General features: G+C 45.2%; 1 protein-coding gene across 1 annotated transcript in view; it reads left to right on the top strand.

Annotated features, from left to right (window-relative positions):
• The window catches only part of BEND5 (BEN domain containing 5), a 1022542-nt gene that overhangs the window by 507883 nt on the left and 502460 nt on the right, over window positions 1-12199 (top strand). Inside the window, exon 6 of the mRNA XM_066625824.1 lies at window positions 9476-9515. Within this exon, the coding sequence (XP_066481921.1) occupies window positions 9476-9515 (40 nt within the window). The remainder of the gene's footprint in view (window positions 1-9475; window positions 9516-12199) is intronic.

Below are 12199 nucleotides of genomic sequence, written 5' to 3' on the forward strand. Positions count from 1 at the left end.
AAGCTGTATGTTCATGAAGACAGCCTAGGAACCAAGCTGTACATGGTTAGCAACTGAGCTGCACATGTGCACAGACAGCCTAGCAATCAAGCCAAGTGTGTGCAGAGAACCAAGTGTAGCCAACAGGCAGCAACTGTTTCCAGGCAGGGACTGCCTGCTGGGTGTCTGTGATGGAGGATGGTGCCATAAGGGTGTGCCTGCGGTGTTGCTTTAAGGGAGTCTTGGGCACAAGTGCCAGAGTCCTTACCTGTCCTTACTGGGAGGCTGCAGTGGCCCTGTGCGGAGGATCCCTGTGCAGTGCAGTTTCCAACACTGCTCCTGTGCAGCTAGGGATGAGTGTGTGGAGTCGTGTCCCCCCCCCCCCACTTACCTGTGTGGAGCTGCTGGGAAGGATAGCCTGCAAACAAGGAACTGAGAAGACAAGTTTTGGCAATCTGTCTCTGGGAGCATATGCCCTGTGCAGAGTGACCAGATGTAATAACCGCAAAAGAGGACAAGGCGCCCCAAAATGTAGGACATCCAAGAAAAATGTAAGACTTGACAAAATAAAAGCTAAAAACACTCGTATATTGATTTCATATGGTTAATTTAAACACTATATTACTTAATATTAAATGTGAAACTATATTACATATAATTTATTATATCAAATTTATTAATTCCAAGAAGGCTCTGCACTGCCTGCAGGGGCCTGCTCACAGCGAAAAGGAGGATATTTAAGTTCTTTTCCAGGACACGAGGCTAAGAAAAGAGGACGTGTCCTGGAAAAAGACAATGCCTGGTCACCCTGGCCCTGTGTTTCATGCAGGATAGTGGGTATTTAGTGTAAAGTGTGGTGGTTGGTGCAGAATGGGGTGTTTGTGCACCAAGTGCTCCTGTTCACCAAAATCCCCCTTCATGAGAGAGGGGTGTTATAGCCCCATGCAGTGTGTCCTATGCTTCTGTGCCCCATGCTGAGTGTGGGGCCAGTGCTGGGCTTATATGGTGGGGTGAGTTTAGAGATTGGCTGTCAGAGTTGTACTGTATTTTATGTCCCCTACTTGGAACTTTTCTAATCTATGCCTGGTCTGTGGCTGGCATAATGATTTTCTGCAGGACGGAGTGTGTCTGTCTTGTGGTGTGGGAATAGGATTTGGTGCTGTAGCGTCAGTGGTGCTCTGCCTGTATCACGCCCATGACACACACAAGAAACTCTCATGGAATGCCCCAGGGCTGATGGAGTTATGCTGGTGACTGCTTTGTGTCAGGTTTGTGTTGGTGCAGGATTTCAGGCACATTGCACTGGTGTTAGGTTTGTGCCAGTTGGCAGAAGCTATCTTCTGCCAGCAGAGATCTCGTTACTTTGGCAGATCACATTTTGCACCAGTGTTTCCCATGGATGTGATTGGGCCATAAGTTACTTTATGCAGACCTACAGTGCAATCCTATACATGTTTATTCAGATGTAAGTCTCACTACATTCAGTGGGGCTTATTCCCAAGTCACTGTGTGTAAGATTAATTAGGTTAGATTATGCTTGATCCAAAAGATTCCAAGTAGTGCTAGAGACAGACCTCCCAGCCTGCACCCCAGGACAAAGGTTCAAGATGGCACCCCCCTGCGGGATGCCGCCACTCTGCCCATGCAAAATTCTGCTCCCCCCCCCCACTCACCTGAGGCTCGCAGAGCCTCATGCAACTGCAGGCTATGTCGGGGAAGCTTCCTGAGACTTCCCTGAGGCTGTCAACTGTGCTTCTGGAAAACTGGAAGAACAGTTTCCAAGCCCATTGGGAGCCTCAGAGAGGCTTCCATGGAGTCCTAAAGGCTTGAGCCTGGGCCATTTGCCCCATCATTCTTAATGGGAGGTCCGCCACTGGAGACAGATCCAAATAGCTGCTTGATTTTATTATTTCAAAGGTAGAGTATACATTTCTTCTTTGGGTGTGACTGGTCATCTTTATTTATCATCAGATTTTTAATACCTTTTCCTACCATTCTCATGCCTGCAGGTGAATCTTGCTTGTCTAGCATTTTTCTGCACTGTAAGAGATTACCAAAGGGCCTAAGTGTTGTTAGGAAAGAATTGCATGTGTGTATGTGACCAAAGATAGAGAGGTGCAGGTCCCAATCCTATCCAACTTTCCAGCACTAAGGCAACCACAATGAAGCCCCAAGGTAAGGGAATATTTGCTCATTTACCTTGAGGAGGCCGTCATGAATGTCCTTCTACTGAAGGATGCAGCGCACACCCTGTTGGCATAGATGCATCAGAAATTCAAATAGGATTGGGCTTTTACATTGAGAAGAGGTGGCTCCTGTAGAAGTAATATTAAAGAATAACTAAGAGAAGCTGAGTACTCCTTTTAGCCTTCTTTTCAAATTTAATTTCAGATGCAGTGGGGGTAGGAGGTAAAGACAGTGAGGAAAAAGATAGTGAAGGCAGTTGCCTCTAAACTGGTCAAATGCTTGTATGCTGTTTGCCATATAAGAACATAAGAACAGCCCCACTGGATCAGGCCATAGGCCCATCTAGTCCAGCTTCCTGTATCTCACAGCAGCCCACCAAATGCCCCAGGGAGCACACCAGATAACAAGAGACCTCATCCTGGTGCCCTCCCCTGCATCTGGTATTCTGACATAACCCATTTCTAAAATCAGGACGTTGCACATACACATCATGGCTTGTACCCCATAATGGATTTTTCCTCCAGAAACTTGTCCAATCCCCTTTTAAAGGTGTCTAGGCTAGACGCCAGCACCACATCCTGTGGCAAGGAGTTCCACAGACCAACCACAAGCTGAGTAAAGAAATATTTTCTTTTGTCTGTCCTAACCCGCCCAACACTCAATTTTAGTGGATGTCCCCTGGCTCTGGTATTATGTGAGAGTGTAAAGAGCATCTCCCTATCCACTCTGTACATTCCCTGCATAATTTTGTATGTCTCAATCATGTCCCCCCTCAGGCGTCTCTTTTCCAGGCTGAAGAGGCCCAAACGCCGTAGCCTTTCCTCATAAGGAAGGTGCCCCAGCCCCATAATCATCTTAGTTGCTCTCTTTTGCACCTTTTCCATTTCCACTATGTCTTTTTTGAGAAGCGGTGACCAGAACTGGACACAATACTCCAGGTGTGGCCTTACCATAGATTTGTACAACAGCATTATAATACTAGCCGTTTTGTTCTCAATACCCTTCCTAATGATTCCAAGCATAGAATTGGCCTTCTTCACTGCCGCCGCACATTGGGTCGACACTTTCATCGACCTGTCCACCACCACCCCATGATCTCTCTCCTGATCTGTCACACACAGCTCAGAACCCATCAGCCTATATCTAAAGTTTTGATTTTTTGCCCCAATGTGCATGACTTTACACTTACTGACATTGAAGCGCATCTGCCATTTTGCTGCCCATTCTGCCAGTTTGGAGAGATCCTTGTGAGGAGAGCTCCTCACAATCACTTCTGGTCTTCACCACTCGGAAAAGTTTGGTGTCATCTGCAAACTTTGCCACCTCACTGCTCAACCCTGTCTCCAGGTCATTTATGAAGAGGTTGAAAAGCACCGGTCCCAGGACAGATCCTTGGGGCACACCACTTTTCACCTCTCTCCATTGTGAAAATTGCCCATTGACACCCACTCTCTGCTTCCTGGCCTCCAACCAGTTCTCAATCCACAAGAGGACCTGTCCTCTAATTCCCTGACTGTGGAGTATTTTCAGTAGCCTTTGGTGAGGGACCGTGTCAAACGCCTTCAGATATATAATGTCCAGATATATAATGTCCACGGGTTCTCCCGCATCCACATGCCTGTTGACCTTTTCAAAGAATTCTATAAGGTTCGTGAGGCAAGACTTACCCTTACAGAAGCCATGCTGACTCTCCCTCAGCAAGGCCTGTTCATCTATGTGTTTTGAGATCCTATCTTTGATGAGGCATTCCACCATCTTACCCCGTATGGATGTTAGGCTGACCGGCCTATAGTTTCTCGGGTCCCCCCTCTTTCCCTTTTTAAAAATAGGCGTGACATTTGCTATCCTCCAATCTTCTGGCACCATGGCCGTTTTGAGGGACAAGTTGCATACCTTAGTCAAGAGATCTGCAACTTCATTCTTCAATTCCTTAATAACCCTTGGGTGGATGCCATCAGGGCCCGGTGACTTATTGATCTTTAATTTATCAATGAGGTCTGAAACATCTTCTCTTTCAACCTCTATCTGACTTAACTCCTCGGTCAGGAGGGGCTGTTCGGGCAGCGGTATCTGCCCGAGGTCTTCTGCCGTGAAGACAGATGCAAAGAACTCATTTAATTTCTCTGCCATCTCTAAGTCTCCTTTTATTTCCCCTTTCCCTCCCTCACCATCCAGAGGGCCAACCGCTTCTCTGGTGGGTTTCCTGCTTCTAACATATTTGAAGAAGCTTTTATTATTCCCCTTAATGTTGCTGGCCATGCGTTCCTCATAGTCTCTCTTGGCCTCCCATATCACCTTCTTACATTTCTTTTGCCACAGTTTATGTTCCTTTTTATTCTCCTCATTAGGGCAAGACTTCCATTTACGGAAGGAAGCTTCCTTGCCCTTCACAGCCTCTCTAACTTGGCTGGTTAGCCATGCAGGCACCCTCCTGGATTTAGTGGAACCCTTCTTTCTTTGCGGTATACACCTCTGCTGGGCCTCTATTACTGTTGTTTTAAGCAGCCTCCATGCACTCTGGAGAGATTGGACTCTTTTTACCCTCCCTTCCAACCTCCTTCTAACCAGCCTCCTCATTTGAGGGAAGTCCGCCCGTCGGAAGTCAAGGGTTTTTGTTAGAGATTTGCCTGGTATTCTTCCCCCAAAGTGCACGTCAAAACGGATCGCAGCATGATCACTGTTCCCCAATGGCTCAGTAACATTTACATCTCTAACCAGGTCCTGCGTACCGCACAATATTAAATCCAGAGTCACCTGTCCTCTGGTGGGCTCCGTGACTAGCTGATCTAAGCCACAGTCATTTAGCACGTCAAGAAATCCGGTTTCCTTATCGTGGCCAGAACACAAATTGACCCAGTCAATATGAGGATAATTGAAGTCCCCCATGACTACAACCCTGTCCCTCCTTGTCACCTCCCTGATCTGTTTCCTCATTTCAAGGTCCCCATCAGATTTCTGGTCTGGAGGACGATAGCACGCCTCCAGTATTACATCGCTGCACAAGCCTGGTAATTTAACCCACAGAGATTCTACGGTGGAGTCGGACCCACCTTCAATCTCTACTTTGCTGGATTCTATCCCTTCCTTAACATAAATGGCCACCCCACCTCCAACACGCCCCTGCCTGTCCCTCTTGTAGCGTTTATAGCCCGGGATTGCGGTATCCCACTGATTCTCCGCATTCCACCAGGTTTCCGTTATGCCCACTATGTCAATATTTTCCCTTGTCACCAGACATTCCAATTCTCCCACCTTTGCTCGTAGACTTCGGGCATTCGCATAAAAGCATTTATACATGGAATGCCCCAGGATGGGCTGCTTATTCGCTCCTTTGTCCCCGCATCCTCTCATTGTGCCAAACCGTCTATCACATCCCATCACGCTACCTTTCCCAATTTCTTCTCCTACTCTGCCTTTGTCTTGTTGTTCTCTAACCTCCCCATCCTCATCCCATAAGGATGAGGAGTCCCGAACCGGATGCCCCTCGGCTCCTGTCGGCCTTCCCCCAGGGATCAGTTTAAAAGCTGCTCTGCCACCTTTTTAATGTTATGCGCCAGCAGTCTGGTTCCATTGTGGTTCAAGTGGAGCCCGTCCCTCTTGTACAGGCCCCGCTTGTCCCAAAACGTTCCCCAGTGCCTAACGAATCTAAACCCCTCCTCCCTACACCACCGTCTCATCCACGCATTGAGACCCCTGATCTCCGCCTGCCTAGCTGGCCCTGCGCGTGGAACAGGTAGCACTTCAGAGAGCGCTACCTTTGAGGTCCTGGCTTTCAGCTTCCTGCCTAAAAGCCTAAATTTGGCCTCCAGGACCTCCCAGCTACACTTGCCCACGTCGTTGATGCCAACATGCACCACAGCCGCTACCTCTCCCCCAGCACTGTCTACTAGCCTGTCTAGACGAGAAGTGATGTCCGCAACCTTCGCACCAGGCAGGCAAGTCACCATGCGGTCCTCACATCCGTCGCAAACCCCCCTCTCTATGTTTCTAATAATCGAATCCCCCACTACAAGAAGCCCCCAAACCCCCTCCTGCCGAGGAGTATCCTGAGTGTGTTCGGATACAGGCCCATCCCCTGGAGAAGGGGTCTCCCCTAGGGGATTGTTTCCCTCCTCTCCAGGATGACGTCCTCCAGTCCCGAGACTTCCCACCCGGGCAGCCGAGGAGCTGCACGCCTGAGGCTGGGACAAAGCCTGATCGTCCCCGGAAGTCTCCCCACGGTCCTCCTCTGCCTGCCTGCGCTTCTCCAGGTCGGCCACCAAGGCTTCAAGGGAGCGGACGCGTTCCCTGAGACCCTGGAGCTCCTTGCACCGAGGACACACCCATGACTTATGCCCTAGAGGCATATAATCATACATGTGGCACTCGATGCAGAACACTGGATAGCCCCCACCCTGCTGCTGGCTGTCTGACTGCATAGCTTTTTTTGTTGTTGTTGTTGTTTTATTTAGGGGTCCTTTTAAAAACCGTACACTGGATAGCAGCCCTTTTCTCAAGGGAAGAGGAAGGGCAGTGTATGGGACCGTACCTCCTCCCCCTGTTGCTGAACTCGCCCAGATGCTAAACTCTCGTGCCTTACCTGGCACTTAGCTCCCAAGGCACTGGGTTCCCAGAGGCCACACACGTCTGCAAAGAGCCTCACGTGATGGCAGGCCTAGCTTTATACTCCTGGCTGGCTCCTCCTCCCTCCTTCCTTCCTGATTGAAAGGGGGCTGGCCTTCCCAGGTGAGTTTACAAAAGCTCAGGAAGGCAAATGGCTGCTGATGGGTGTGACTTACTCTGCAGGCTCCTGAATGGACTGCTTTGATTAGCCTAATGGGGCTCTTAATGGGTTGGGAATTGGCCCTTCCTAGGTTCTTTCCCTCCTAGTTCTGTTCTCTTAGGCTGGACTGTTTTTGTAACCTCAAGCTAGTTTTTATTTGGGTTGGTTTAATTATTTATTGCTCTCTAGATTCTGTGTCCCAATTTACTGACCTGTTTAGGTTATGTTCTAACTTAGATTAAGTTTAACCTGGGTTAAGTATAGGTTTAATTTAAACAAGTAGAAAAACCTGCTTTTCACTTTATCCTCCTCCCTTCCTTCGATTAGGTGCTACCTTAGGTGCAGCTAACTTTCAACTTTGATTTAAATGCCTGACCCTTGGGCTCTTACTCATGAGTAGGACTCTGCTCCTGCTCAGAGTAGACCTATGTACCTCCCTTAGGTGCTAACTTTCAATTTTGATTTAAGGTTGATTTAAAGGTAAGGTTAAGGTTAAGGTTAGAAGACAGGGAGTTAGAAAGACAAAGCGTTAGAATGAGTACACTTACCTCCTCCTCCTGCTCCTCCTCCTCTCCTTCTCCAAAACTCAGAGGTCTCCTTGCCTTCTCCTCGCCCAGATGCTAAACTCTCGTGCCTTACCTGGCACTTAGTTCCCGAGGCACTTGGTTCCCAGAGGCCACACGCGTATCACTCAAATTTATTATGCAGTCTACTGAGACTTATTTTGTCCTAGAATTATTTCCCTGTAATATGCAGGAACTCAGTATTACAATTTCTTGAATCTTACAATCCCTGGTACAATCCCTTGTACCAATCTGGTATAATCCCTTGAATCTTAAAAATTGTATGTTTCTATTTAAATAGTATGTGTATGTGGTTATGTTTTATTTAGGAATGTGCCTATAAGAAGCAGAAGTCTGGGTGATGTTTCCAAAAATATTGTTAAGTATCTTATGAGCCTGACTCAAACAATTTGTGTTGGAAAAAAAAAAATACTGTACACCTATTTTGAACTCTGAAACAGAAAGGGAACCTTCTGTCAGAAGGGAGTGAGAAAAGGTTTGGCATAATTAGAAAACAATCAGTACAAAGTTACTCTCTCTTCCTCTACATACCCGCAGAACTGAGAAGGCAATACTTGCCCTCCCAGGAAAGCTTGGCCGTTAATTAAACCTTATTTTTGTTGTAAAATGGATGTGCAGTGTCAGTGGAGGTGCATTAGCATATACCAACTAATGAATTGCATTCACTGACTTCAGTAGCGTTTTGATTCCACAGACATTACAAGTTTGGGTATGTTCAGAGGAGGTTGTGAATGAGTGAAATTTTTGGAAAGGAGAGAGCCTTTTTACTTTTGTGTTCACACTGGCCTGCTTATATCCTCACTTGAAAGTCCTTGAGGATACCAAAAGAATAAAGACCGTGTAATGATGAGAATTAGATCAGAAGTGGATCAATAGGCCTGACAACAAATGAAAGCAACACAGGCATTATTGAGCAGATTAGGAGAGATAAATTAAAGTGGACAGTATATTCTGCAATGCCAGGGCTACATAAATGTTGGACAAAGAGAGTTTAAAGGGATAACAACTACTTGAAAGTGTAATAAAAAGGAAGTAGGTGGCAGTAAAAATTTGCTGTGAGATGATTAGAGAAAACATATTAACGGCCCCATCCTAACTGGACTTCCCAGGCCATGATACAGTGGCACCAAAATGGCACAGCCACTGTATCCTGCAGAGGCAGCTGGAGGTCTCCTTGAGGTAAGGGAACATATATTCGCTTACCCCACTCCAGCAGCCTTTATGGGTCCATTCGGATCCACACCAGTGAAATTGCTGGTGCAGAACCAAATAGCCCTGTGTAGGGCTTTCAGACCTGGGAGAGGAGATAGGATCCAGCAACAGCCTCTGAGTGACATGTCACTGCTATCTGTCTTATATCCCTGCAAGTACTTGCATGGTGTTTACCCAACATCACCATTCTGAGCTAAGGACTGTGGTACTGTTTGCAAGATTGGTTATCTGGGATAACAGCAATGCCCTTGACAATCCAGGGCCTCCTTCTTTCATTGTTAACCTACTTTTGTCTCATTTACTGTTCCACAAAGAAAACACATCTAAAGTTGAAGTGGGGGATGGGGTAGTTTTTAATTTGGGATAACTGAACAGCACTGGTAAGTGCTAGGTAATAACTGCTGGGTAAGATAAGTCTTACCCATCAACCCGGCTTTCCAAATTACATAATGCCCTTTGCTGATGTGTTAAACATCTCCTTGATTTGAAGCAGGTAGTTAACAAATCTAAAGAGACATGCATATGCGCACTTGCACCACCAAATTAATTACTAACACTCCTAGAGTGCAGGCAATAAGGCATTCAGAGGACTGTGCTAGGTACACATGGCTGCCATCCAAAAGAATAACACTGAGCCATGTAACTTGTAATTAATTCTTTTGCAAATGTCAGAACACTTGCTTTGCATGTCTAAGCTGACCCGCTAAAATTAGGCGCCTTTCAGCAACTCCTTTTATCTTTTGTTTTTCAGCAACAGCGGCAGCTTGACCTCTTGACTATAACCAACCCTGGTGAGTTAAGCCACAAGGCTCAAATCTTCCTTTTCTTAAAGAAATGGTTGTCTGAATGTGTCTCTATCTCCCCTCCCTGCCATGCAAAATGAAAAACACTGTTCCCCAGAAAATCTTTAACATAATAACAACTGACAGCTATATTGTGCTTGGTAAAGCCCCGGGCAGTTATCTGTTCACAGAGCTGCCTCTTCAGACCTTTACTCTGTGAATTTGAGTGCTGATATTTCTTTAAGCCTCCTGGGGTTACTGTTAGTGGTATGTCTGCAGGGTAGATACACTATAATTCACAATGTATGTTCAAGTATTCAGTTTAACTCTCTGCAGTGGTAAACTTAGATATTTACCAAAGAACAGAAGGAGCCTGTATTATCTACGTGTGTTGCCGGAGAGGGAATGAACTGGTCAGTTTGGAAGGTGCCTTACTTATTTTTTTTTTAATATATTAAAACATGATGAAATGATGATAAAATTCATATACTTCAAGGTTCATTTTGTTCCTTCTGAGGTTTTGGTGGGATCCTATCTTCACCTGGTCTGGCTTTGTAGGCAAGTTTCAGGAAGCACTCTGTTGCAGGCTCTCCTTGCCTTGAATCTAGGACAGGAACCCCATGTCCTCTTAGCCATCTACACAGAACGGCTACAAAACACCAGATGCCAGTGCCATGCAGAAAAAGACTTGCACATAGTTAGACAGAGCAGGAGAGTACAAAACACATAGTACACGTCATTTGTACTCTACATTATCAAGGGATCTAGTCCCTCTGTTAACTATCAAAATCAACACGTGATCTGATACATAGGTGAAAGTATATATACACTGACTGTGTACATACATACCGCATTCTGTTAGAAGGGGGCTACTGGCTTTTGTTGTTTCGCCACAGTTCATTCCATTGCAAGAGACTTCACTCCTAGAGCTCTTTTTTATTTTAATTTTGAGTGTGTTTTTTGTTTTTGTTTTTTAATAAAAGTTAATATCTTCATTTCATTCATTTGTGACTCACAAATAGAATTTTCAGGTAATTTTAGTTTCATCTGGAACCATTTTAAAGCATTTACTCCTGCTAATTTGTTAAGAGGCACTTTTTCAAGTGGGTGCTCCTTTTTTTAGCAGGGGGAGAGTAACTGGCCCACCTCACCCCAGCAGTGTCTGTTCTAGTGGCTGTCTGCTGGTATTCTTTTGCATCTTTTTAGATTGTGAGCCCTTTTGGGACAGGGCGCCATTTAGTTATTTGATTTTTCTCTGTAAACCGCTTTGTGAACTTTAGTTGAAAAGCGGTATATAAATACTGTTAATACTGTTAATAAAGCAGAAAATTATCGATAAAATTCTGTGTTGCTCAGTTAATTTTCACTGGTCAGAAAACAATATTTTAACCCTCCTAGAGCTAAGTGGGACGATAGGTGGGATTTAGTGTACTTCTTTCTTGATTAAGAGTTGCTTCCCCACATACCACTGCTAAAGAACCTGCCACGTAAAATTAGATGACAAGAAGAAAAGCTTCAAGATGTAATTTGAAAAAAGTTACTTAAGAACAAATTCCACTATTAAAACTCTCTGAAAGCAATTCCCATTACTGTCTGGAAAATTCTGACCGCTTCCTACTAATTGAAGCATGAAAATAATATGAACTCAAAGTCATGAAGCTATAATACACCTATTAGTAAAAATGATACAGGGTAATAAAATGTGACAGAAAGTTGTTCACCACTGAAACTCATGCTCCAACTATTCTTGATAGTCTGCGCTAATTAATACTACATTGATTCTGATCAAAGTACACGTCAAGGGATTCTGGCTGCATTTTCAAACAACCTCACATAATTACTCTTCATGTTTGTTAGTGAAAGTTTCATAGACTGTTATATTTAAAAATGAATCTCAATGAATCTTCATAATAATGACTAGATCTGCAAAAGAACAATGCTCAGAGTGAAAGGGTAAATAAATTAGCGACTCAGGGGTGGAAAGGTGTGTTTTTCTGTTTGCAAGATTTGTGGTAGGAATTCTGAAGATAATGTTGTTTATACAACTCATTGGCAGCTGGAGGATGGGATTGGTTATCAAGGTTAGTAGCTAGATTAATGCCCTGATCTTATGTATGTTTACCCAGAAATAGCTGATCCAAGGTCTGGGGGGGCTTATTCTCAAATGAGTGTGCATAAGATTGCAGGCTAAGGGAGTGATTATGTAGCAATTACATATCATTTTATGTGCATTTCTTACTTTGTAATTTCTTTCTCAATTATGGGCCATATCCTATCCAAATTTTCAGCACTGATGTAGCTGGGCCAATGGGGCATGTGTTGCATCCTGCCATGGTGGGACAATTATGGAGGCCTCCTCAAGGTCAGAGAATGTTTTTTCCCTTGCATCAGGCCTTCACTGAGGTTGCATCAAGGCTGGAAAGTTGGATAGGATTGGGCTCTATGTCAGCTATAAAGCACCAACAGTGATTAACAGCCCAATCCTATCCCTCACCATCAGTGCCAATGCAGCATGTGCTGAATCCTATGATGGGAGGGAATGATTGGATAGGTACATGTCTATTTCGGTAGCATATGTCAGAGGAGAAAAAAGGGGCAGGGACATTTTAGAAAGAGAGGATAAGATCCAGCATGCACCATTGCTGCTGGATCCATCCCCTCTTGGATTCCCCCGTCCACACCGAGAAATGCCC

The sequence above is a fragment of the Tiliqua scincoides genome, chromosome 4, assembly GCF_035046505.1.
Source record: "Tiliqua scincoides isolate rTilSci1 chromosome 4, rTilSci1.hap2, whole genome shotgun sequence".
In the NCBI taxonomy this organism is placed as follows: Eukaryota; Metazoa; Chordata; class Lepidosauria; order Squamata; family Scincidae; genus Tiliqua; species Tiliqua scincoides.